Source organism: Hirundo rustica, chromosome 29 (genome assembly GCF_015227805.2).
Source record: "Hirundo rustica isolate bHirRus1 chromosome 29, bHirRus1.pri.v3, whole genome shotgun sequence".
Lineage (NCBI taxonomy): Eukaryota > Metazoa > Chordata > Aves > Passeriformes > Hirundinidae > Hirundo > Hirundo rustica.
The window spans coordinates 1,818,754-1,844,708 of NC_053478.1; the positions used below are offsets into that span (position 1 = coordinate 1,818,754).

At 56.7% G+C, this 25,955-nt stretch overlaps 5 protein-coding genes across 5 annotated transcripts; 2 read left to right on the forward strand and 3 right to left on the reverse strand.

Moving 5' to 3' along the window:
* Positions 1-9,316: 9,316 nt before the first annotated feature.
* Positions 9,317-9,685, reverse strand: LOC120764263 (claw keratin-like). The gene has a single exon (XM_040088134.1). The coding sequence runs from the start codon at positions 9,683-9,685 to the stop codon at positions 9,317-9,319; it is 369 nt and encodes a 122-aa protein (XP_039944068.1).
* A 1,315-nt stretch (positions 9,686-11,000) lies between these two features.
* LOC120764281 (claw keratin-like) lies at positions 11,001-11,459 on the reverse strand. Its single transcript, XM_040088174.1, has one exon. It carries the CDS (start codon positions 11,457-11,459, stop codon positions 11,001-11,003), a length of 459 nt encoding a protein of 152 aa, XP_039944108.1.
* A 1,673-nt stretch (positions 11,460-13,132) lies between these two features.
* Positions 13,133-13,600, forward strand: LOC120764286 (claw keratin-like). The gene has a single exon (XM_040088180.1). The coding sequence runs from the start codon at positions 13,133-13,135 to the stop codon at positions 13,598-13,600; it is 468 nt and encodes a 155-aa protein (XP_039944114.1).
* Positions 13,601-15,565: 1,965 nt separating this feature from the next.
* On the reverse strand, positions 15,566-15,892 carry LOC120764180 (claw keratin-like). The gene has a single exon (XM_040087984.1). It carries the CDS (start codon positions 15,890-15,892, stop codon positions 15,566-15,568), a length of 327 nt encoding a protein of 108 aa, XP_039943918.1.
* Positions 15,893-17,551: 1,659 nt separating this feature from the next.
* Positions 17,552-17,911, forward strand: LOC120764274 (claw keratin-like). The gene has a single exon (XM_040088166.1). It carries the CDS (start codon positions 17,552-17,554, stop codon positions 17,909-17,911), a length of 360 nt encoding a protein of 119 aa, XP_039944100.1.
* Positions 17,912-25,955: the final 8,044 nt, after the last annotated feature.

Consider the following 25,955-nt stretch of genomic DNA (forward strand, 5'->3'; position numbering starts at 1 on the left):
GTCCCTGGGGTGGCCGCGCTTCCTGCCACGCTCTGTCCATCCCCCTGTCCATCCTTCTGTCCATCCCTGTCCATCCCTCTGTCCATCCCTGTCCATCCCTGTCCATCCCTCTGTCCATCCCTCTGTCCATCCCTCTGTCCATCCCTGTCCATCCCTCTGTCCATCCCTCTGTCCATCCCTGTCCATCCCTCTGTCCATCCCTCTGTCCATCCCTCTGTCCATCCCTGTCCATCCCTGTCCATCCCTCTGTCCATCCCTCTGTCCATCCCTCTGTCCATCCTCTGTCCATCCTCTGTCCATCCCTCTGTCCATCCCTCTGTCCATCCCTATCCATCCCTGGTCCATCCCTCTCCATCCCTCTGCCCATCCCTCTGTCCATCCCCATCCATCCTTCTGTCCATCCCTGTCCATCCCTCTGTCCATCCCTGTCCATCCCTGTCCATCCCTGGTCCATCCCTCTGCCCATTCCTGTCCATCCTTCTGTCCATCCCTGTCCATCCCCGTCCATCCCTCTGTCCATCCCTCTGTCCATCCCTCTGTCCATCCCTGTCCATCCCTGTCCATCCCTCTGTCCATCCCTGTCCATCCCTCTGTCCATCCCTCTGTCCATCCCTCTGTCCATCCCTCTCTCCATCCCTCTGTCCATCCCTCTGTCCATCCCTCTCTCCATCCTCTCTCCATCCCTCTGTCCATCCTCTGTCCATCCCCTGTCCATCCCCCTATCCATCCCAGTGTCCATCCCAATGTCCATCCCTCTGTCCATCCCTGTCCATCCCTCTGTCCATCCCTCTGTCCATCCCTCTGTCCATCCCTCTCTCCATCCCTCTGTCCATCCCTCTGTCCATCCCTCTCTCCATCCCTCTGTCCATCCCTCTGTCCATCCCTGTCCATCCCTGTCCATCCCTCTCCATCCCTGTCCATCCCTCTGTCCATCCCTGTCCATCCCTGTACATCCCTCTGTCCATCCCTCTGTCCATCCCTCTGTCCATCCCTCTCCATCCCTCTGTCCATCCCTCTGTCCATCCCTCTGTCCATCCCTGATCCATCCCTGTCCATCCCTGGTCCATCCCTGTCCATCCCTCTGTCCATCCCTCTGTCCATCCCTCTGTCCCTCCCTCCCCCAGCAGCTCCTGCTGCTCTCCCAGGATTTCCTGGGCTCGGGAATCCCTCCCCGTCCTCCACGAGCTGCACAAAGCCCCTTCTCCCTCACACGGGGCAGAACTTGGGCTGGAAGTGTCGCCGGCAAGTCCTGATCTATTTTATTTTTATTTCCCTAAATCTTCTCACTTTTTCAGCTCATGCTTTGGAAGCGGGAACGTTTTCGGTGGGAGAGGGGCAGGGTTGGGACAAGGCGAACGTGGAGGCTCGGAGCAGACAGAAATCGAGGTGTTCAATGTGTCCTCGGCCCCCTCGGCTTCTCCTAAAAACTGCAGATCTGAGAACCTGGCGCCTCTTTTTAATTTTTTTTCTCTTTTTCCTGCGTGTGTCAAGGAAATAATTAGCAAAGCCAAATATAATATCAAGAAGAACACTAAAACACAACCGAAGGTGTGATGCAAGATCTTTTTAATGAGAGCAAGAAGAAGTTACAGCTTGTAGTAGCACAGGAGTAGCCAGAGGTTCACGCCATCATACACCGAGGAGCAGCTACACCTCGCAGCAGAGGTCTGGGGAGTAAAGCTGGTGGTGGAGAGGAGCGGAGCTGCCAGCACAGCCAGGCGAGGCTCCTGCTCCGCAGTTACACCTCAGAACACGCAACAACCTCATCCCCAAAGACTGAGAAAGAACAGCAAAAAAAAAAAAAAAAAAAAACCCTAAAAATAAAGCAAATTAATCAGAATTAACAGCGGGCATCGAAAAAATCCCAAAGCCTCAGGATCCGACCAGAGCAAAATCCACCCAGGAGCCTCCAGCGTGGATTTTGGGTTTTTTTTTTTTCCTGCCTGGGCTGGGCTCAGCACTGGTAGCAGGGGTAGCAGCTGCCGTAGGAATATCTCTGGAAGTAGCGGGAGGAGAAGGGCGAGCAGTAGCGGGAGCTGAAGGACGGGCAGCAGTCGCGGTAGCCACAGAACCTCCCGTAGTAGCCCTGGGAGCCGCAGGGGCTGCCGCAGTCGTAGCTGCGGGAGCTGAACACGGTCCCGTAGCCGCAGGGGGAGAGGCAGGAATCCTCACACTGCCGCTGGTAGCAGAAAGTCATCTCGGGGCTGTGCAGGGGGGCCGGGCTGCCGGGAGAAAAGAGCCATCAGAGGTTGTGGGGAATTGTTGGGGCGGGGAAGGGATCGGAGCTCATCCAGTCCCACCCCTGCCAGGGGCAGCGGCTCCGTGCTGCGGCCCGGGGAGCTCCAAGCTGGGCTCGGGCACTTCCAGGGATGCGGGATCCGTGGGATGTCCCGTGCCAGCGCCTCCCCAGCCCTGCGCGGGGCCCCGACCTGGAGCTGCCCGCTCGGTTTGGGATCGGCTCTGCCCCAGAGTTCAAGCAGGGATTTGCTGCTTTTGGGAAACCCTCCCGTGTGAGGATGGAAACCAGGGAGAGGAGAGAAGGATGAACCCAGCTGAACCTCTCCACCCCAGGCCACCCTCTGCGGGGAAAAACCTTTCCCCGATGTCCCACCTAAACCTCCCTGACGCAGCTAATTAATAACAAACCCCGAAATAACCCGCAACACCCTGAAATAAATCATTCCTCGCCCCGCACATCTGGGGAACCCAAACCTCTACATTTAGCCGCACCTCAGCTCCCCGTTTTTAACAAAACCCCTGAACCGCCCGGCCGCGAAATCACTTCTGAAACATCACTTGGAAGCTTAACTTCCACCCCAACCCCGCTACGGCAAAACCCAGCAGCAAAGCCAGCAGCAGGGCGCCTTAAGCCCGACTTACCGCGCTGAGCAGGAGCCGAGGCTGAAGGTGCGAGTGCAGAGCCTCGGATTTCGCTGCCTTTTATACATTTATCTGCTCCGGCCTCCCGTGCTTCCAGCTCCTTTTCGGTCTCTGAGCTCACCCCGCGCACGTCACCCCAGCAGCTGATGGAGTTGTTTTTTTTTCCCCTGGCTTTGGGATCGTTACTCAGCTCCCGGCTGCCAAAAAGATGAGTTCGCGCCGCTCTCTCCTTTCATGTCCAGACTTCCCGGGTCAATTAACTCCCGGGAATTAGGGGTGGCGAAATCTGAGTTATAGCAGGAAAAAGGAAGGAAGGATATTGAGAGCTGGATTAATGGATGCTGGCGGTCCCGGTTTGGGATGAATGGGCAGGGGTCAATATGTGAAACCTGCGATGACTCCGGGCTCGCCTGAGGGGAGGAAGAATTCCAATTGTTTTTCAGAACGAAAATCCTTAGGAATAATTTATTGTTTGGGTCTATTTCAAATAGGCCAGCATTTTTAGGCCAGAATATTTATATTATTTTTATTTGTATTTTAAAAAAAATATTATTGTTTGGGTCTATTTCAAATAGGCCAGCATTTTTAGGCCAGAATATTTCTATTATTTTTATTTATATGAATATATATATATTATTAAGTAATTCCACCAAACTTCGACAGGCTCCCAAGCTGTAGAAAGAAATGTGCATCCTTTTCTATGTAAGACTGGAAATACATCTGAATAAAACCAGACATCAGTGATTTACATGGACCATTAGAGCAGGCCGAAATCCCCAGCAAATCTAAATTATTTCAAGCAGAAATCAGGATATTTGAAATCTCCGGGTTTATTTTATGATATTTGAAATCTCCAGGCGTGTTTTTATGGAATCCACTCAAACTCAGTTTCCTGCAGAGCCAGCCCCAAGCACGGCAGATTTTGCTGGCTCCGAAAAGCTCGGTGCTGGTTCCCACTCAGATCAGAAAACGATTCGCTCAGGGGTTCCTGAGAAGGAGAAAAAAATAAAATAAAATAAATAAATATAAAATAAAATAAAATAAAATAAAATAAAATAAAATAAAATAAAATAAAGTAAATAAACAACCCCCTCCAGGGATTTACCCCTGTAACAACCGCAGTTTTCCCCAGAAACCCCCCAAATTCCAGCCACGGTTTAATGGAAGTTCTTCTTCATATTCTCGAGGTGTTTAATTCTCCCTAATGAAGGTGAATAAGGCTTCCCCGGTGACCTTCACCTCCAAACCCTGTTTTGCTGTTTACTCCCATCCCAAGGGAGGATAATGACAGGCAGCACCTCGGCAGTTCTGGGCCTTTCTCTGCATTTGGAATATCAAAGCCTTCATTAAGACTTATTAAATATTTTTCGGGCGCAAAGAGATTTATTATTTCAATATTAACACCGGGGTTGCTACATACACCCCTGCTGTTATGTAACACCCGCTCCAAAAAAACACCCCAAAACCCGCACATTTGGGGTGTTTCCCGCCTTTGGTAGAGTTGTAATTCACAGCTTTGGAATTGGGTCTCCGGGAGATTTTTTTTTATTGTTATTTATTTTTTTTTTTTACCCCTCTAAAAACGCATCCCGGACGTGCCATTCCCATGCTCAGAGGCCAATTTTCTGCCTGAATCAATAACGCCGAATCAAAGAGCCGCTCTTTCCCCATTTCGACGTGACAGGAAACGTCCCACGTGTCGTCGGGAGCGACGGGATTCCCCAAAAAGAGCTCGTGCGTCCCTTCCCTGACTATTCCAGGGAGGGGGTGGGAGAAAAAATTAAATTAAATTTAAAAAAAAAAAAAAAAAAGCCCAACAAAGCACATTCCCGCTGTTCCAAACCTGCCGCGCTCGGGATTCCGCACGACTTTGCTGATGCCGAGGAGTCGCCGCTGTCCCGACGCGCAAATTCAGCGCGATGATAGCGAGGTTTAATTACCCCGAGCGGGTTATTTTTGGGGATGAAAGGGACCCGGCGGGCGGAGCCGCGCCCTTGTCGCGGCGCTGGACGCATCACCAGGAAACATCGGGACATCGATGAGGGGAGGGAGAGGGGCTGGAGATGGGGGCTGAGCCGGACACGTGTGCGGGGCGGGACCGGGAGCTCCATAAAAACCCCAAATCCCGGGCTAGAGACCATTCCCTGCTCCTGTCTTCTCCTGCTTGCAGACCAGGGTAAGTGGGAGCAGATTCGGGAAATTCCCAGTGAATGATGAAGGGATGGATTTGAGGCTGTTCCTCCTTTTTTTTTTTTTTTTTTTTTCCCCTTTTCTTTTATTTTTCTTTTTTCTTTTTTCTCTTTTTCTTTTTTTCTTTTTTTATTTTTTTTCTTCTTTTTCCCCCCCCCCATTTATTTTCTTGCCTTTTTTTAATTTTTTTTTTTTTTTAAATTTTCTTTTCCTTTATTTCCTTGCTAATCCACAAACGCTGCAGCCAGAGGGAATTGAGGTGGTGGTTTAGGACTTATCCCCGTGCCAAACAATCTTTCCTCACGGGATTTTTAACACTTGAGTGTTCCAAAAAACCTCAGCCCTGCACGGATCCCCCTTTTCCCCCTCCAGCCTTTATCCCAGCGCAGCTCCGAGGATTTTTCCAGCCCTGCTTTGACTCAGGGTCGCGCTGTGGAAAGCTCAGGATGGAGGATTAGGGGGAGGAACTCGCCCCGGATCGGGGATGGAGCGCTGCAGGAGCGCACCGGGCTGTGCTTCGCTGTCTCTCCCTTCCCCGCGGCGTTTACTCGGGGTTTACTCTCTGTCCGTACTCACCTCAGGGCTGTGGGTTTTTTTTTCCTCCCTTCCAGCTCCCTGCACAGTCCCGAGATGACTTTCTGCTACCAGCGGCAGTGTGAGGATTCCTGCCTCTCCCCCTGCGGCTACGGGACCGTGTTCAGCTCCCGCAGCTACGACTGCGGCAGCCCCTGCGGCTCCCAGGGCTACTACGGGAGGTTCTGTGGCTACCGCGACTGCTGCCCGTCCTTCAGCTCCCGCTACTGCTCCCCCTTCTCCTCCCGCTACTTCCAGAGATATTCCTACGGCAGCTGCTACCCCTGCTACCAGTGCTGAGCCCACGGCGATTTCACCGGGAATTAGCGGCGGAATTCTCCGCTCCGAGCCCAGGGCTGCCACGGCAATTCGGGCTCCTGTGAAGCTTCTCAGATGTTTCCCCCCCTATCCCCCCCAAAAAAAAGCTCCGTTTTCCATTTTTTCTCTGCTCTGTCTCTCAGCGCTCCCCGGGTTTGGGTGGTGTGAGGGAAGCCGGGTTTAGTATCTGTGAGCGAATCACTCGTTTCTAGCTCTTCCCCAGCTCGGTTTGGTGAAAGCTGGAGCGTGCTTGTCCTAGGGATGAATTCCTGACTCAGCTGCCTCTGAAACTGCCCCAAAGAAACCCTGAACCGCCCGATCGGCTTCGTTTCATTGGGCTGGAAACAAGCGGAAAAGTCCGGAAAGGGAAAATCGACGGCCAAAGCTGAACCGATGGAACCAAAGCGGAGATTTTCCGCGCCTGTAAATTCGTGTCGTGCCCGTTCTTTCCTCTCTCTGTGCTGTTTTAGATCGTGATTGTGAGCTTTACTCTTATTAAAAACCTTTCAGCATCACAAAACGGCCCCGGTTTGGTTTTTTTTTTTCTGCCTTTCTGCTTTTTCTGGACGCAGATTTTTGTCCCCAGCTCGGTGTTTTATGCAGTCACACCCGCACCCTGTGGCTTTTCCCAAACTCTCCCGCACACGCATTTTGCAAACCAGCAGCGGCGCAGCAGAACCTCGGGAAATTAATCCCAAACCCAGAATTTCCTAGGAAATGCTTGGAAATATTCCTTTAAATTTGCTTTCACATCCCTGCGGGTGTGCAGGCGTTGGACCCGACAGCATCTGTAAATCACTACGGCACGGACCAGCTCCCAGTTAATTAAATTTTGGGGGATAACACCAGAAGCTGGGAGAAAATCTCTCTTCCTCCCGTGCTTTTGTGCTGGCAGTGTCTGGGATTTTCCCATCTTTGGGAAAATGGAGAGACACGACCTGTTCCACAGCAGAAAATTTCACTTTCCAGAGCAGAAATTTTCACTTTCCCTTCACTCCAGGCCCCACTTGGGATGCCAATGGAAGAGTGAAGTTCCCAGGCTGTTCCACCAGGTTCTTGGGATGAGGGAGTGACCCAAATTATTCATGACCGAGGTGTCTCAGAGTCTGGGCACTAACGCGTTTTGAAAGCTCAATTAAACCCTCGAACCCTCATTGTGAGTGTAATTGCCGCCCTCTGAACACGCAGAGGCAGTGCCGGCACCCCAGAATCCCCAAATCCCAGAATTTTGGGTGGGAAGAGAACTCTGGAGGCATCCCAGGGCACAGTCCAGCCAAGGGAACAGAGCTGGATTGGGCTCAGAGCAAAATACGAGAGCAAAATTCATCTAAAACCTTTCCCAGTGAAACTGGGGGTTGTACTTCCAGCAGATTTCAGCCTGGAGCTTCCCTAAGTCTTCTGGTGAATTTCTGATGAATTTTTCCATTCAGAAGCACGGCTCAAGTTGCTGTTCAAGCTGTATCCTGGTCTCTAAATTTAGCTGCAACAGGTCACAAATTCAATATTTTCTCTAACTAACTCTACTCAATAAAATCTGGGGAGTTTTAGACAAATTCCCAAATGAAAACCGGGAAGCTTTAAGTGTCTCGGGATGCACAAGTAAGACCAAACAAGTGAGGATAAAATAAATTCTTCTGTCTCAGCCCTAGAGACTGATTTAACTACTTTAACAGCAGTCCAGTCAAAGAAAGAGTTAAAATTCCACGAATTTTAACATATATTTTAACACATACATATTTCAACACATATTTAGCACATATTTTGTTCACTCCGAGGAGTCTAAGGATAAAAACAAGAAATAAATCCGGATTTGGAGGATGAGGAGACAAAGCCGTTCACTGCCGTGCCTCTCGTGCAGAGCCGCACTTGAATGAGAAGTCTGAAATGTATAAAATCATTTCTGACCGAAGCAAACATCGGAACGCCTCAACTCGTACTTTTGAAGCGACTCTTTTTCAATAATGAAGCTGCTGGGAAGGGAATTAAGCTTTAAATAGAATAATGACAGCCTATAAATACATAAAAACGGTTACGGGCGTCCGAGAGGCGCTTTGAACTGCTAAAATTATCGACCGCAGGAAAAAAAGCGAAGACGTCGAAACTTTTTGCTGAAGGATCACAAAGGAATAAATGAATTAATTGATACTTTTCCCTTCAAGCCTTGGAATACAACACAAAGGCGTCTGAGCTGCTGGAACTCTCGCAGGCCCTGCTCATTCTCTGGCCTAGGGATGATAAATGTTGGGCCTGGAGTTTCACCTGGGGAAGAATTTCATCCCCGGGAAGGGTGGTCAGGAGTGAAAGGGGCTGCCCAGGGAGGTTTGGAGTCTCCAACCCTGGAATTGCCCAAGGAACAACTGGACATGGCACTCAGATCTCCAGGAAGGGTGACACGGTGGGGACCGGTCAAAAATCGGATGAGGATCCTGGAGGTCTTTCCCAACCTGAATGAGTTTGGGGTTCCGTGAACAGATCCCAGCCCAAATCAGATGAGCAAATCCACAGAAACCAAACAAAACCCAAGGGACTGTTCATGCAAAGCAGATTCTTTATTGGGGATGGAAAGAGGCTACAAGGAGAACAGAGAGAGACAGTTCCTGAGGGACAGGACAAGGGGGAATGGGTTCAGACTGTCAGGGAGGGGTTTGGGTGGGATTTTGGGAAGGAATTCCTCCCTGGGAGCCTGGAGAGGCCCTGGGATGGATTTCCCAGAGAAGCTGGAGCCGCCCCATCTCTGGAAGTGCTCAAGGCCAGGTTGGACAGGGCTTGGAGCAGCCTGGGACAGTGGAAGGTGTCCCTGTCCATGGCAGGGGTGGAACAGGATGAGTTTGAAGGTCCCTTCCAACCCAAACCCGCCCGGGCTCCCATGATGGGACATTTCACACCGCTGCTCACTCCCAGATCCATTTACGGCTGGGATGGAGAAAGCCACAACAGCAGAAACGGTTGGTGCAATGCAGATTCTTTATTGCGGATGGAAAAGGGCACAGGAGAGAGAAACCAGCGCAGCAACAAGGCACGGGAAGCACAGAAATCCTGAGGCAGCAGCGAGGCACAGCCCGGGGCTCCAGCCCAAAGATCCGCCCTTGCCGGGGCGGGCTGGGGGCTCGGGGCCGGGCAGGGCAGAGCCTCGGGCGAGGCTCAGCACGGCAGAGAGGGGACGGGGGTGGAGGCAGCGCCGGGAGCCCCAAAGGCGCCGGCCGAGGCTCTGCAGGGTGACCCCGGCAGGTGACAGCAGCGACCCTGCAGCTCCCGGGGCTGCGGCTCCAGCCCGGCTCAGGCGGCGCAAGGCAGCAGCGGCCGGGGCTGCAGCCCGCGGGCAGAGGCAGCGCTGAGCTCCAGGGGCATTCGGGCTTTAGCAGGGCCCGCAGGAACCCCCGAGAGACCTGGAACCGCGGCCGCAGCTGCCCCCAAAACCTCCATAGCCTCCATAGCCCCCATAGCCTCCATAGCCCCCATAGCCCCCGTAGCCCCCGTAGCCTCCACGGCCTCCAAAGGAGCCCCCGGAGCCGGCTCCGACGTAGGGAGCTCCGGCCGAGCCCACGGCGCTCTGCTGCGGGAAGGAGCTGAGGATGGGCCCGGGGAAGGTGACCACCGAGGCCGGGGGCTGGATGACCACCGTGGAGTCGGGGCACTGCCGCACGCAGGGCTCGTTGCAGGTGTCAGCCAGAGGCGCCGGGGTGGCCACGCCGCAGCTGGGGACGCACAGGCTGGAGCAGGACATCCTTGGACGGGCAGGGAAAGCTGCAAGGGAAGGCACGGCCACGGCTCACGACAAGGACTCGTCCCAAATCCCGCCCGGCTCTGTCCCACCCGGACCCCGTGTCCCAGGACGTGCCCTGGAACATCTCAGGCATTCCCAGCAAATCCCGGGCACGGCTGAAATGGTTCTGGAATCCCTCGCTGCCCTCACCGTGCCCGGGTCTGGCCTGCCCGTGGCAATGAAGGAAAACTCCCACGTCCCAGTCTCCAGGCCCCCAGAGGAGTCGAGCCCAGGGCTATAACCCCAAGCACCCCAACTCTGCACTGGGAGAGCTGGGGGAGCGCAGGGACAAAGATTCCTGGGGAAATGCAGAGGCAGAGATTCCCCGGGCAAGGCGCGGGTGAGGAAGGCAGGACGGAGGAAGGCTCGGACTCACCACAACGATCAATGAGCAGAGGCAAGTGGAGGGAGCTGGATGCAGCCCTGTGGAACCCTCGGACCTTTTATACAGCCCGGAGTGCCCGGGGCAGGGTCCAGGGGGAGGGGGCAACCCCCAGTAATTAGCGATTCAAGCTGACAAAGTCAATGACACAGCTAATGAGGGGGGACAGCCCTTGGTCATTCCCTTCTTGGAGATATTGGCGTGGAAACGCGGCCGGCGGCGATGGGAGGCGGAGGGAGGGACAGCCAGGGCCCATCATTACGTGACGGACACGGCGCTGCTGCAGCTGCACTCTCAGCCCCAATAAACCCTGGTGTGTCCCTAATCCCTCCCTGTGCTCACAGAGCATCCCCAGCATCCCTGGGGCCCCGGCCCCGCTGCTGCCCCTCTGCTCCCCCGGCGCTGTCCCCTCTGTCACCGCTGTCCCGGCCTCTGGCCCACCGCTCTCGCCCTTCCCTGCGGCTTTGGGCCTCGCCCACGGCTGCCATCTGCCCGCGCTGCTCGGGCGGGAGGGAAGAAGGGAATGTGAAGGAAAACCAGGAGCCAAGATTGCGATGCAAGACAGCTTTTATTGCAGGGGGAGGGCAGGAGGGGCTGGGCAGAGGAGCGGGGCCGCGGCCAAGGGCTCCCCGTGTGCCGGCCCCGGGCAGAGCCGGGTGAGCAGCAGCAGCAGCAGCCCCGGCCGAGTCTCCGGCAGCGGGGCACCAGGAGCCCCGTGGGGCGGCTCAGGCGGGGCAGGGACAAGGCAGAGGCGCTTCCCCAGCTGGCACCGGGCTCCCAAGGCGCGGAGCCCGGCCGTGCCGGAGGGGTTTTCTTCCGCAGAGCGTCGGGTCGGGATGTGCCGGGGGTTCTCCTGGAGCTCTCCTTGGTCCGAGGCCGCGCTCGGCACGGGGCTTAGCAGGGCCCACAGTTGCCGTTCAGGTAGCGGTGGCCGCTGCTCCAGCCCCCGTAGCCACAGCCCCCAAGGCCCCCATAGCCCCCATAGCCGCCACAACCCCAACCCCCGTAGCCACCACGGCTTCCATAGCCCCAACCCCCGTAGCCACCACGGCCTCCATAACCCCAACCTCCATAGCCTCCGTAGCCCCCGTAGCCCCAGCCCCCGTAGCCTCCACGGCCTCCAAAGGAGCCCCCGGAGCCGGCTCCGACGTAGGGAGCTCCGGCCGAGCCCACGGCGCTCTGCTGCGGGAAGGAGCTGAGGATGGGCCCGGGGAAGGTGACCACCGAGGCCGGGGGCTGGATGACCACCGTGGAGTCGGGGCACTGCCGCACGCAGGGCTCGTTGCAGGTGTCAGCCAGAGGCGCCGGGGTGGCCACGCCGCAGCTGGGGACGCACAGGCTGGAGCAGGACATCCTTGGACGGGCAGGGAAAGCTGCAAGGGAAGGCACGGCCACGGCTCATGATAAGGACTCGTCCCAAACTCCTCCTGACTCTGTCCCACCTGCCCCTGTGTCCTAGGACGTGCCCTGGAACATCTCGGGCATTCTGATCCCCATCCCACTGCGATGCCTGCTCAGATCCCTTGCTGCCCTCACTGTCCCCGGGTCTTGCCTGCCTGTGGGGATTCAGAAAACTTTGACATCCGAAGCGGCCAGGCTATCCCCAATATTCCAAACTCCCTCAGCCCATGGATACAACCCCAAATCACCCTAACTCTGCACTGGGAGAGAAAGAGGAGCTCACTGCCAAAGGTTCCTTGAGAAAGCCCCAGACAAGGATTCCTTGGGAAAGGCACAGATGAAGAAGGAAAGAGGAGGGAAGGCTTGGACTTACCGAGTTGATAAAGCGAGTCAAGCAGTGGAAGATGGATAGAGCTCTGTGAAACCTTTGGGCCTTTTATACATCTCCCAAAGGGCCTGGGGCACCGGGAAAGGGAGCGGTGGCAAAAAAACAGGTAATTAGGAATTCAAGCTGACAAGCTTCATCAGAGAGATAATGATGCAATACAATTATACACCCCAACATCAGGGAGATATTGGTGTGGAAACGTGCCCTGCACTGACAGGAGGGACAGCCAGGGCCCATCATTACGTGACGGACACGGCGCTGCTGCAGCTGCACTCTCAGCCCCAATAAACCCTGGTGTGTCCCTAATCCCTCCCTGTGCTCACAGAGCATCCCCAGCATCGCTGGGGACCCGGCCCCGCTGCTGCCCCTCTGCTCCCCCGGCGCTGTCCCCTCTGTCACCGCTGTCCCGGCCTCTGGCCCACCGCTCTCGCCCTTCCCTGCGGCTTTGGGCCTCGCCCACGGCTGCCATCTGCCCCCGCTGCCTTTGCGTGGCCAGCGAGGGAAAGAGGCGCGTGGAAATCCCAAAGTCCTTCCAGAACCTTCGAGGGGGCAACGCACAGAGGTGTCGGGGCACCCCAAAACCTGGGGATGAACATCTTTTGGTGGCACCAGGCGCTGGTGGGGATTTGGGAAACACCCCGAGAGCGGCTTGTCCTCGTGCCCGAGCTGCCTCAGTTTCCCAGCCCGTAAAAGGCCGGTAATGACAGGGGTGATGGCTGGGGCAGCGTCTCCAAGAGCCGCCGCGAGATGCCTGGAATTGCTCTGGGTAAGCAAAGCGAGGGATTAGGCACAGATCAGGCTTTATTGGGGCTGAGCGTGCAGCTCCAGCAGCACCGTGCCCGTCATGTAATGATGGCCCACGGCCGGCCCTCCCTTCGCTTCCTTCACATCCTTCACATGTTTTCACACCTGTGTCCCCAATGAGGGGATTCCATGGAATTATCTTGCAACATTATCTCTCTGATGAAGCTTGTCAGCGTGAATTCCTAATTACTTAGCTTCTTTTTTTGCCACCACCCCCTTTCCTGCAGCCCCGGGCGCTCTGGGGTGTATAAAAGAGCCGAGCTCCTTGCACAGATCCATCCACACTTCAGCACTTGACTCCTCTCATCACCCGGGTAAGTGCAGCTCCCCGAGGCCTCTTGGAGATCTCTTTCTTCCTCCTTCCATGCTTTCCCTTCCTCACACCTCTGCTCCTTCCTGGAGTTGTTTTCCAGAAATCTCTGCCCGTCCAAGGATGTCCTGCTCCAGCCTGTGCATCCCCAGCTGCGGCGTGGCCACCCCGGCACCTCTGGCTGACACCTGCAACGAGCCCTGCGTGCGGCAGTGCCCCGACTCCACGGTGGTCATCCAGCCCCCGGCCTCGGTGGTCACCTTCCCCGGGCCCATCCTCAGCTCCTTCCCGCAGCAGAGCGCCGTGGGCTCGGCCGGAGCTCCCTACGTCGGAGCCGGCTCCGGGGGCTCCTTTGGAGGCCGTGGAGGCTACGGGGGCTGGGGCTACGGGGGCTATGGAGGCTACGGAGGTTGGGGTTATGGAGGCTATGGTGGCTACGGGGGTTGGGGCTATGGAAGCCGTGGTGGCTACGGGGGTTGGGGTTGTGGCGGCTATGGGGGCTATGGGGGCTATGGGGGCCTTGGGGGCTGTGGCTACGGGGGCTGGAGCAGCGGCCACCGCTACCTGAACGGCAACTGTGGGCCCTGCTAAGCCCCGCGCCGAGCGCGGCCTCGGACCAAGGAGAGCTCCAGGAGAACCCCCGGCACATCCCGACCCGACGCTCTGCGGAAGAAAACCCCTCCGGCACGGCCGGGCTCCGCGCCTTGGGAGCCCGGTGCCAGCTGGGGAAGCGCCTCTGCCTTGTCCCTGCCCCGCCTGAGCCGCCCCACGGGGCTCCTGGTGCCCCGCTGCCGGAGACTCGGCCGGGGCTGCTGCTGCTGCTGCTCACCCGGCTCTGCCCGGGGCCGGCACACGGGGAGCCCTTGGCCGCGGCCCCGCTCCTCTGCCCAGCCCCTCCTGCCCTCCCCCTGCAATAAAAGCTGTCTTGCATCGCAATCTTGGCTCCTGGTTTTCCTTCACGCTCCCTTCTTCCCTCCCGCCCGATCCCCTGGGTGTCCGTGGGGCTGTCGGGATCCCCCCGGCAGTGCCCCGGGATCCTGGGGGTCGCTGGGCTCCGTGTGCTCCAGCTGAGGCCGGCACACCCCGCTGGCTCTGGGCAGCGCATCCCGCCCAGCTGCCCGTGTTCTCCCAGCCGCAGGAAACGCGGGACATTCCCAAAGGCCGCGGTGAGGATGGGAAAGCGCCACAAGGGTCTGGCAGAAACTCTTCCAGATGCCCAGGCAAAGCAGCGAACCCGACGTCGCCTCTTGGGCCAGGCCTGGTCCCGTTGGAAGCTGCAGGGAAAGGCAGCGGTGGCCGCTGCGTGTCCCAGGTTGTCCGGCCTGAGGGGTGGCAGCTGGGAAGGGAGGGGACAGACCCAAGCAGACATTGCCCAGTCCCCTCTGCAGGCCGTGGAGTGAGCACAGGGCTCGGTCCCGTGGAGCACAAAGCTCCTGGAGCAGGAGCTTTGAGTTCCCAGCCCCTTGAGCTCCCTTCCTGTGTCCCTTGATAGGTGTGGAAATTTCTTCCCCGGATCAAATCAGCACCAAAAGTTCCCCTGGTTTGGGATTTCATGTTTAAGTTCATCTCGATCAGTTTTAGACAATATTTTTTCATACTCTGCTCATATTTTCACAGTAGTTCCAATGTCCCCGACAATGAGAACACATTGGATATTATTTTAGTTTTGGGGATGTCCTTCAGTGTGAGCAGGGGCAGCGAAGGCCAGCTCGGCGTGTCCCGGAGCGCGGGGCTGTGGGAAGCTGTCCTGGCGCTCCTGGGCAGAGCCGTGTCCCAGGCGAGGGGTGGGTGACACTGGGGACCGCCGGCCGGGGCCGGCAGCGCTCCGAGGAGCGGCGGAAGCCGCGGGAAAAGCGGGAGCAGGAGGCGTCGGCCGGGGGCAGGGATGTGTGCGGGGATGGAGGCGGAGGAGCGGGAGCGGTGCTGGGGCCGTTCTCGTTCTCCCCCAGGGACCCCCAGAGCCGGGAGCGGGGCCGGGGCCCTCGGGGGGTCTCCAGCGGCTCCCCAATGCCCACGGCCCCGGGGCTCCGGGCAGCGCCTGGGGAAGGGCCGGAGCGGGAAGGGAGGCGGCGGCGGGGCCGGGGCTGCGGTGGGGCCGCGGAGCAGGAGCCCGGAGCGGGCAGGAGCCGGGCGGGCACTCAGGGAGAGGCCGAGGAGCGGAGCGGGACCCGGCTCGGGGGGCTCCGCTGCCGGGCCGGGCTGGCCCAGCACGGGCAGGAGGAGTCCCGACAGCCGGCAGCGCTTCTCCTCCGCCCGGTGCCGGCGGCGCCGCCCGGAACCCAGCCGGGAAGGGCGGCGGGCTCGGGGCAGCGGGTGCGGAGCAAAGAGCAAACGAGAGGCGGGTGAACATTGCGGTGCCAGGCAGCTTTTATTGGCGTGCGGGGGCAGGAGAGCGGGGCCCCGGCCGAGGGCTCCCCGCGAGTGGCGGCCGTGGGCAGAGCCGGGGGAGCCGGAGCCGAGGCGGGGCCGTGCCCGGAGCGGGCAGCGGCCCCGGGCGGGCTCCGAGCGCCGCAGGAAGGGGCAGAGCGGGGCCCGGGGCCGCGCTCGGGCCCGGCTTTAGCAGGGCCCGCAGCCTCTGGAGCCGCCGCAGCTGCCCCCGAAAGCTCCGAAAGCTCCGAAGCCCCCGGAGCCCCCGTAAGCCCCGGAGCCGCCGCGGCGTCCAAAGGAGCCGCCGAAGCCGGCTCCGACGTGGGGAGCTCCGGCCGAGCCCACGGCGCTCTGCTGCGGGAAGGAGCTGAGGATGGGCCCGGGGAAGGTGACCACCGAGGCCGGGGGCTGGATGACCACCGTGGAGTCGGGGCACTGCCGCACGCAGGGCTCGTTGCAGGTGTCAGCCAGAGGGGCCGGGGTGGCCACGCCGCAGCTGGGGACACAGCAGGACATCCTTCAGAATGGTCAAGGCTTCTGGAAAACACCGCGGGGAAGAGGAGAAGGTGTCAGACGGAGTTGTGCTGAGGGAGGCAGGGAGAGACCCCCAAGAGGGAGCTGCACTTACCCGGGTGATGAGAGGAGTGGAGTGCAGGAGTGTGGATGGAGCTGTGCGAGGAGCTCGGCTCTTTTATACACCCCAGAGCGCCCGGGGCGCTCTGCAGGGCATGGGGACAGACCCCCAGTAATTAGGAACTCACCGCTCTGGCAAGCTTCGTAACGCCGAGGGACGCAGGAGAATTCTGTCATCCCCCCTTTGTGGACTTTGGTGCGGGAATGAATGGACAGGAGAGCGGCGCTGGCAGGGCCGGCCGTGGGCCATCATTACATGACGGGCACGGTGCTGCTGGAGCTGCACGCTCAGCCCCAATAAAGCCTGATCTGTGCCTAATCCCTCGCTTTGCTTACCCAGAGCAATTCCAGGCATCTCGCGGCGGCTCTTGGAGACGCTGCCCCAGCCATCACCCCTGTCATTACCGGCCTTTTACGGGCTGGGAAACTGAGGCAGCTCGGGCACGAGGACAAGGCGCTCTCGGGGTGTTTCCCAATTCCCCACCAGCGCCTGGTGCCACCAAAAGATGTTCATCCCCAGGTTTTGGGGTGCCCTGACACGTCTGTGCGTTGCCCCCTCGAAGGTTCTGGAAGGACTTTGGGATTTCCACGCGCCGCTTTCCCTCGCTGGCCACGCAAAGGCAGCGGGGGCAGATGGCAGCCGTGGGCGAGGCCCAAAGCCGCAGGGAAGGGCGAGAGCGGTGGGCCAGAGGCCGGGACAGCGGTGACAGAGGGGACAGCGCCGGGGGAGCAGAGGGGCAGCAGCGGGGCCGGGTCCCCAGCGATGCTGGGGATGCTCTGTGAGCACAGGGAGGGATTAGGGACACACCAGGGTTTATTGGGGCTGAGAGTGCAGCTGCAGCAGCGCCGTGTCCGTCACGTAATGATGGGCCCTGGCTGTCCCTCCCTCCGCCTCCCATCGCCGCCGGCCGCGTTTCCACGCCAATATCTCCAAGAAGGGAATGACCAAGAGCTGTCCCCCCTCATTAGCTGTGTCATTGACCTTGTCAGCTTGAATCGCTAATTACTGGGGGTTGCCCCCTCCCCCTGGACCATGCCCCGGGCACTCCGGGCTGTATAAAAGGTCCGAGGGTTCCACAGGGCTGCATCCAGCTCCCTCCACTTGCCTCTGCTCATTGATCGTTGTGGTGAGTCCGAGCCTTCCTCCGTCCTGCCTTCCTCACCCGCGCCTTGCCCGGGGAATCTCTGCCTCTGCATTTCCCCAGGAATCTTTGTCCCTGCGCTCCCCCAGCTCTCCCAGTGCAGAGTTGGGGTGCTTGGGATTATAGCCCTGGGCTCGATTCCTCTGGGGGCCTGGAGACTGGGATGTGGGAGTTTTCCTTCATTGCCACGGGCAGGCAAGACCCGGGCACGGTGAGGACAGCGAGGGATTTCAGAACCATTTCAGCCGTGCCCGGGATTTGCTGGGAATGCCTGAGATGTTCCAGGGCACGTCCTGGGACACGGGGTCCGGGTGGGACAGAGCCGGGCGGGATTTGGGACGAGTCCTTGTCGTGAGCCGTGGCCGTGCCTTCCCTTGCAGCTTTCCCTGCCCGTCCAAGGATGTCCTGCTCTAGCCTGTGCGTCCCCAGCTGCGGCGTGGCCACCCCGGCGCCTCTGGCTGACACCTGCAACGAGCCCTGCGTGCGGCAGTGCCCCGACTCCACGGTGGTCATCCAGCCCCCGGCCTCGGTGGTCACCTTCCCCGGGCCCATCCTCAGCTCCTTCCCGCAGCAGAGCGCCGTGGGCTCGGCCGGAGCTCCCTACGTCGGAGCCGGCTCCGGGGGCTCCTTTGGAGGCCGTGGAGGCTACGGAGGCTACGGGGGCTATGGAGGCTATGGAGGCTATGGGGGCTATGGAGGTTTTGGGGGCAGCTGCGGCCGCGGTTCCAGGTCTCTCGGGGGTTCCTGCGGGCCCTGCTAAAGCCCGAATGCCCCTGGAGCTCAGCGCTGCCTCTGCCCGCGGGCTGCAGCCCCGGCCGCTGCTGCCTTGCGCCGCCTGAGCCGGGCTGGAGCCGCAGCCCCGGGAGCTGCAGGGTCGCTGCTGTCACCTGCCAGGGTGACCCTGCAGAGCCTCGGCCGGCGCCTTTGGGGCTCCCAGCGCTGCCTCCACCCCCGTCCCCTCTCTGCCGTGCTGAGCCTGGCCCGAGGCTCTGCCCTGCCCGGCCCCGAGCCCCCAGCCCGCCCCGGCGAGGGCGGATCTCTGGGCTGGAGCCCCGGGCTGTGCCTCGCTGCTGCCTCAGGATTTCTGTGCTTCCCGTGCCTTGTTGCTGCGCTGGTTTCTCTCTCCTGTGCCCTTTTCCGTCCGCAATAAAGAATCTGCATTGCACCAACCATTTCTGCTGTTGTGGCTTTCTCCATCCCGGCCGTAAATGGATCTGGGAGTGAGCAGCGGTGTGAAATGTCCCATCATGGGAGCCCGGGTGGGTTTGGGTTGGAAGGGACCTTCAAACTCATCCTGTTCCACGCCTGCCATGGACAGGGACACCTTCCACTGTCCCAGGCTGTTCCAAGCCCTGTCCAACCTGGCTTTGAGCGCTTCCAGAGATGGGGCGGCTCCAGCTTCTCTGGGAAATCCATCCCAGGGCATCCCCACCCTCCCAGGGAGGAATTCCTTCCCAAAATCCCACCCAAACCCCCTCCCTGACAATCTGAACCCATTCCCCCTTGTCCTGGCACTCTGTCCCTTGGGAATTGTCTCTCCCCATGCCCCTCGTAACCCCTTCAGCTCCTGCAAGGCCACACTGAGGTCACCCCAAAGCTTCTCCAGGCTGAACCCTCCCAGCTGTGCCAGCCTTTGCTCCCAGCAGAGCTGCTCCATCCCTGGGATCCCATCCTGGAGCCTCCTCTGGGCTCTCTGCAGCAGCTCCAGGTGCTCCCTGAGCTGGGAATTCCAGAGCTGGACCCGGCTCTGCAGGTGGGGTCTCACCTGAGCGGGGCAGAATCCCCCTCCCCTGCTGCCCCACTGGGGGCTCAGCCCAGGACACCCCCAAATCCTCCCAGGGCTGCTCCAGCTGCTCATGCCCAGCCTGGATTCATCCTGGGGCTCTCCCCGATCCGAATTTCTCCCGGAAAAAGTTTTTTAGCTGCCAGTCCCGAGCTGGGGCTTTGCCCTGCACATTCCTCCACCCACACATCCGAGTCTCGCTTTGGGCTGGGGAAAAGGGGATGGAAATTTGCTCTGCCCTGAGATGGGAAACCAGGGTCTGAGCCTCACCTGAGCTCCTTCAGGACTGCCAGGGGTTGGGCTTCAGGGGGGTCCTGGGGAGTGACAAATGTTCAGCGCAAGTTCAACACGAAAAAAATAAAATATTCCTGGGGGTTTGTGACATTGGAATTCCGAGAAGAAACATGGAATACCTATAAATGAGGATAAACGATGGCGTGGGTTCAATAATAAATAGAGTATCAGGGAAGTAATCATCATAGAACGAGGGAATTTATTAGCATAGAATTATAAAATATCCTGAGCTGGAGGGGACCCACAAGAATCCTGTGAATCCAATCCCTGGCCCTGCAGAGACATCCCAAAATCCCCAAAAGCCCCTGAGGGTGTTTTCCAAATGCTCCTGGAGCTGTGGCAGCCTTGGGGCTGTGCCCATTCCCTGGGGAGCCTGGGCAGTGCCAGCATCCCCTGGGGCAAGAATTTCCCTGAAATCCCACCCAAACCTCCCTTTATTTTTTTTTTTTTTTTTTTTTTAATGTAATTAAGTAAAACAGGAAACGTGCTTTGGTACAGAAAATTTATTTGGAAAGAGAAAGCTTTCCTACAGCTGTGGAACAAAACTGTACAGGGTACAAAGAGCGTTGTTCCAGGGGTTCAGCGAGGCTCCGGCCAAATCAGCAGCGCCCAAGTGACGCCGACAGTGAAAACGGGGAATTTCCCTTTTCGGCAGCGCTGCCGCCTGCAATTCCGAGCGTTTAAAGTCACCTCTGTAAGCTCAGCGCCAGTAAAAATAATAATAATAATAATAATAAAATCCGGGATGAGCCAAAGCACGGCGGAAGCGGATGACTGCGCTGGAAAGCCGCGGGAGAACAGCTCCAAAGTAAGGGGAAAAAACGAGGAATTGCAAACAGGAGCCTGTCCCGGGGCTGAGTGAACTCTCAGAACAGCTCCAAACTAAGAAAAACCCGAGGAATTGCAAACAGGAGCCTGTGCCGGGGCTGAGTGAGCTCTCAGAACAGCTCCAAAGTAAGGGAAAACCCGAGGAATTGCAAACAGGAGCCTGTCCCAGGGCTGAGTGAGCTCTCAGAACAGCTCCAAACTAAGGGAAAATACCCGAGGAATTTCAAACGCGATCTTCCCGCCGGGGGCTGAGCTCCCGCAGCTCTCAGGAGAAGCCGCAGCAGCTCCGGGGCCGCAGCCTCACCCCAAAATGACAATTTCGGAATTTAACCTGCTGCTTGTTCCGCCCCCACACACATCCCCCCCAACCCCTCCCCGGGCTCAGTGCGTCCAGCGCTTCCCGGAGCGGTAGGAATTGCAGGGATGAGTCCATTGCGAGGAGTAGGTGTAGGAGTATTTGGGGGCGCAGCGCGGCTCGGGACGGGCCAGCACCGGCGCTGGCGCTTTGTCCCCTTCCAGCCTGGCGGCGACATCGGCGGCCAGCGCGGCCGGGGGCTCGGCCAGGGTCACCTCCGAGGGCTCCGAGGCTCCCACGACGGTTTGCTGCGGGTAGGTGGTGAGGATGGGCCCCGGGAAGGTGACCACCACGGGCGGGGGGTAGATGATGACCCGCGAGTCGCCGCAGGTCACCACGCAGGGCTCGTTGGTGCTGCTGGCCAGCGGCTGGGGGCACTTGGGCTCGCAGGGGTTGGCGCAGGCCAGCTGGGTGGAAGCCATGGCTGGGGCTGGGGGGAGAAGGCTGCAAGGCATTGGCGGAGTTAAAAAAAACAAAACAAAACAAAACAAACCAAGAAAAAACCAACAAAACACACCCCCTCCTCAAAAAAAAAAAAAAACCACCCCCCCCAAAAAATCCGCCCAAAAAACCACCCCCCCAAAAAACCACACAAAAAAAATCCACCCCAAAAAACACCAAGAAAAAAAAAAAACACCCCAAAAAACACCCCCACACCCCAAAAAAACCACCGAAAAAAAACCCCACCCCAAAAAACACCTCCACCTCCCCCCAAAAAACAAAAAAACACCCAGAAAAAAAAAAAAAACCAAAGGAACAATCCCCCCCCCCAAAAAAAACCCCAAACAAATAAACCCCAAGCAAAAAAACCCAAACAAACAAACAAACAAAACCTAAAAACCCCCCCAAAACCAAAAACCCACTCCCCAAAAAAACCCCAAAAACAAACAACCGCCCCCCCCCAATAAAAACATCCCAACAAACAAACAAACAAACAAACAAAACCCCTCAACAAAGCTCCGAACCCGAAACCAGCACCTCTTCCCAGCTCCGGTAATTGACATTTGGCTCTAAGTGGTGGTCAGAGATAATTGATGTAAAGGCAAAATTTGAGCCCTCGGTAATTGACGTTTGGCTTTAAGCGATGCTCGGAGATGATTTGGACGCAGTTTTAGCGCCCACCTTTTACTTCCCGGCAGCGGTTTGTTCCGAATTCCTGCCCTGAACTTTCCCCTTTCTCCTCCTCCTCCCCCGGGAGCAGAGCTCCTCCTCTCTCCATCCCTGCCGCCTCCAAACCCTCCCGGCCCTTCGGAGGAATTCCCGAGGGAGCGCTGGAACCCGTTCCCACACCTCCTCTGTTCCTCCCACACAGGGAAAAAAAACCCCCAAAAATCCGGAATTTCCACCTATTTCAGGGTGGATTAATCAGCTTTAGCACCCCCCCCTGATTTTTGTATTATTTTCCTTGCATATTCCACAGATTCCTGTTGTTTACAGGCAGGAAAAACTTTTAAAACACAGGGGGAGAAAAAAAAAGGGCTGAGAATAAGTGGGAGTGTTAAGTGCTAAGAGAAACATATAATTGAAATATTAATATAACTATTCTATTCTATTTTATTCTGTTCTAATATATATATATATATATCTATAGTCGACCCAAATAGGGAAATTCTATTTTCACCTTGGGAAAATTTATTCATAAATGTTTATTTCTTCGGGTTAAATCCTCACATAAAAGCCCTGGTGTAGCATCAGAATATATATATTTTTAAGCTTGCAAATCAAATGTATCCTTCTGATAATTTAAAAAAAAAATGGGGGGGAAAAAAAAGGCGTTTTCCTCCAAATTCCCTCAAGTTAGAAAGCAGCACTGACCTACAGGAATGCTGAATTTAGGCTCCGTGAAAGCGCTTTAGAATTTTAGATCGGTTTTAAGAGTTAGAAATGAAAGTTATTGGCACAGTTACGTTAATCGCCCGTGATCATGGCTTGGTGCAGCTCGACGCGGCTCCAGTTAAATCGAGGATGGGCTGATCCAAACAGCAGCGGAGCTGCACTCCGGAGCTGCACTTCCACGCAGGATTTCCCACAGTCTTCCACGAATTCTCCCCCCGCCACCAAACCCACCCTAAACCTTTCCCCGATCGTGCCGCACAATCAGAGACGAAGTTAAATCCACTCCGCAAACTTCCCCAAATTTTTTTTTTTTTTCCAGAATGAAGAGACTGAAATCCCTCATTCCCACGTCAATTCAAACCCCCTTGGAAAAGCCCCCGCTTCGACTTCTGCATCCTTTGCCAAAAAAAGCAGGAAAAGCGCTCCTAAATCCTAAATCCTAAATCCCAAATCCTAAAGCCAGAACATTTAGGCAGGGTTCAGCCCCGATTTTAAGGAGGAATCCAGGCGAAAGCAGAAGGAATCTCGATGTTTTCAGAGCCAGGGAAAGAGAACTTACTCAGAGAGAGGCGGAGAGAAGGAGTCGGGAGAGGCGGTGAGAAAATCCCGGGTGGAGAAGGGTTTTTATATCCTCCCCTGGATGGCCGCGGGCGGCTGAGACACCCTTTGTGTAAAGAGCTTTAATTACTCGGAGCAGAGCCCCGGTGCCGGGATCGCTCCTGGAGTCGCGGGAATTGTTTTGCTGGCTGTTTATGATTATCTAAAGCCGCGTTGGGCAATAACTCCCCAAAAAAATGCAGGTGGGGAACCCGCCAGGCCTTTTCATCTCGGGAGCTTCCTGCTTTTTCCCCTCGCGGTTTCATTAAGAGGAGGAAGGGGGGAAAAAAAAAAAAAAAAAGAAATGCACCCAGAATTAATGAGGTTGCCTTTTTTTTTTTTTTTTTTTTTTTTTTTTTTCCCCTTATCTTGGCTAAAAACCGGAGTGCGCAGGGAATCCTGGAGTTTGCCAAGATGATTTTACTCATGGAATCAAAACTCATGGGGACTGTGTCTGTGCCTCCTTCAAACGCTGGGATTCTTTCCCAAAATATTGATGGGATTTACAGACGTGCTCCTAAATCAGGGGAAGGACCCGGTGCAAACCCAAAGAGCGAGGCTCGGGGTTATCTTTGGAATGAAAACGAAGCCGTTCGTGAATTATGCCAATTGTGAAGTCTAAAATGAGGAGTCTGATGAAGCACTTTCCATAATTTATTCCTTGTGAGGTCACAGCAGCGCGGATCCTCTAGGATGTCATTACCCAAATTACCATGAAATGATTTCCCTGGATGACAAACTCGCAGGGGTTTTCAGATTTCCTCTTTGAAATCTCATTTTCTGATGTCTCCGGAATATTCCCGATAAGCTCCAAAGCCCTGCGGGATCCCTGGAGGTGCCTCATGAAATCAGGGTAATTCCTGGGATGTCACAACCCCCGGGATGGGTCTGGCTCGTTCCAACGTTGGCATTTCCATGGCAAAGGTTCCCCCGCAGGGAGGAGGGAGTGGAAGGCGAAAAAAGGGGCGCAGAGCCCCGGGATTTTTGGGAATGTTTTCCCAACTGGCCTCTTGCAGGGAAGAGCTGGGGCCTGTTCAGCCTTTTGGGATCACGCCCATGGCAGAGGAATCCTCTTTTTTCTCCCCTCAGGATTTATTCCTAACGAGGTTGGATGGACGTTGTCTATGAGGAGGAGCCCAAAATCGAACATTTTCTTCTCCTCCCTGAATTTTCCATGTCTCCCTTATCACCCTTGGGAATTTCTTGCTCCAAGACCTCCCCCGCCATCCAAGGATGCCTCCCAGAATTCCCGTTCCAGACCAGGAGAATTAAAGCCTGGAGAAAGCGTGAAATTCATCCCAAGCGTGGAATCCACCCCTCCGAAGGGATCCCAGCCCTCCCCAGCTGCATCCCTGTGGCATTTGGGAATTCCCAAGCCAGGAACCCAGTCCTGGCCGGCAAAATCAAAATTCCCTGGAGCACGACGGGATCGACTCTTGTCAAAAAAATCCCTCGAAATGCAGAAATCTTCTCTTTTCCACCCACGTTTTGTTCAGGGGTTGTGTGGCCAGGGATGGGTTCAGACTGCAGGAGGGGAGGTTTGGGTGGGATGTTGGGAAGGAATTGTTCCCTGCGAGGGTGGGGAGGCCCTGGCTCAGCTTTCCCAGGGAATTTCTGGGAAAATCTGCTCTCAAAACTTCCCCAAATATATATATATATATATATATATATATATTTTTTTTTTTTTTTTTTCCCCCAACAGAACTAAGAGACTGAAATCCCTCCTTCTCCCATAAATTCAAACCCCTTGGGATTGATTTTTTGCACCCCTTTTACCCGGCCTGGAAAGCAACGAGCAGGAAAAGCGCTCCTAAATCCCTCAGAGCCAGAACATTTAGGCAGACTTCGGCCCCGATTTTAAGGAGAAATCCACCAAAATGAAGAAAGCGTCCGAGGCCAGGCTGGAAGGAGCCGGTGCCGCGGCAGGGGCGGAACTGGGTGAATTTTAAGGCCCCTTCCAACCCCAAGCATCCCGTGAGCAACAAAGGGAATAAAGAGCCAGCGCAGACTGCAAACCCCACAACACAGAGCCTTAATATCGCCGGGGCACCATTAAATCCTGAAGAGTTTTCGAAAATTACATCCCAGCGCAGGGCAGGGGCAGCATTAATGAGGGATAATTTGGTTTTTTTTTTTTCTTTTTCCCTTCGTGGCCGAACCGGTTCGGCGGGGCCGCGGAGCCGCGGGGCTCGCTGAGTCAGGAGCGCCGCCCCACCGCGGGATAATCAGAGGGGAGGATGAGAGGATTTGGGGTGGGAGCGCTGCTGCCGGAGCTCTGCAGAGCTCGCTGCCCGCGCTTCAAAGGGTTTCTGCCCGCTGACATCAGCGGCGCAAACCCGGCGTCAGCAACAATTCCGCCCGTCAGCGGCCGGAGCGGCGGCAGCGGGTAATTAACGCAATTAACGCGTCACTCGCCCCGCGCGGTTCTGCACGGTCAGGAGTTCTGATTTTGGCAGGGTGAAAGTTGGATAATCCCCAAAATCCCCCCCAGATCCCGGGCGGTGACGCCGCGGTCGGGGCGAGCGGTGACCTGGGTTGATCCCGGTGGCGATTGCCCAAGAGCGGGCGGCGCCAGGGTGGGGATAAATCCCAAAATCGGCTCAGGGAAGGGATTCCTGCTTTGGTTTCGTTTTTTTTGTTTGTTTGGTTTTTTTTTTTTTGTGAAACCTGAACACGCCCAGGGTGTCTCATCGCGCGGGGCGGCTCCAGAAAATCCTCCCCAATCCCAAATTCCTGCAGCAAGGGGAGGGTTGGGCAAAGCTGCGGCTCCGGAGCCGGACCGTCCGTGGGGTGGGTGCGAGGCGGGGAGGCTCCTCTCCCTCCCCGAGCCTTTTCTGGAGGGTTTTTTGGTTGATAAAAAAGCGAATCTTTCTTTTAGGATGGTCCAGCCTTGTCAGGACCCCGATGTGTGGGGGATCTTGAGGTTCGCTGGGGTTTTTTTTTTAGTCTGCACAGAGCAGCCAAACCCCATAAATTCAGCAGTGGGACCCAGGGCTTCTGCTTTTTGCTCATTTCTAGCTGGGATTAAACCAGATTTTAAGTCCCGAAAAAATAAGAAGAATATGTTGGCAGGACAAATTCAGGGATTTTAATGTTTGGAGGAGCACAAAA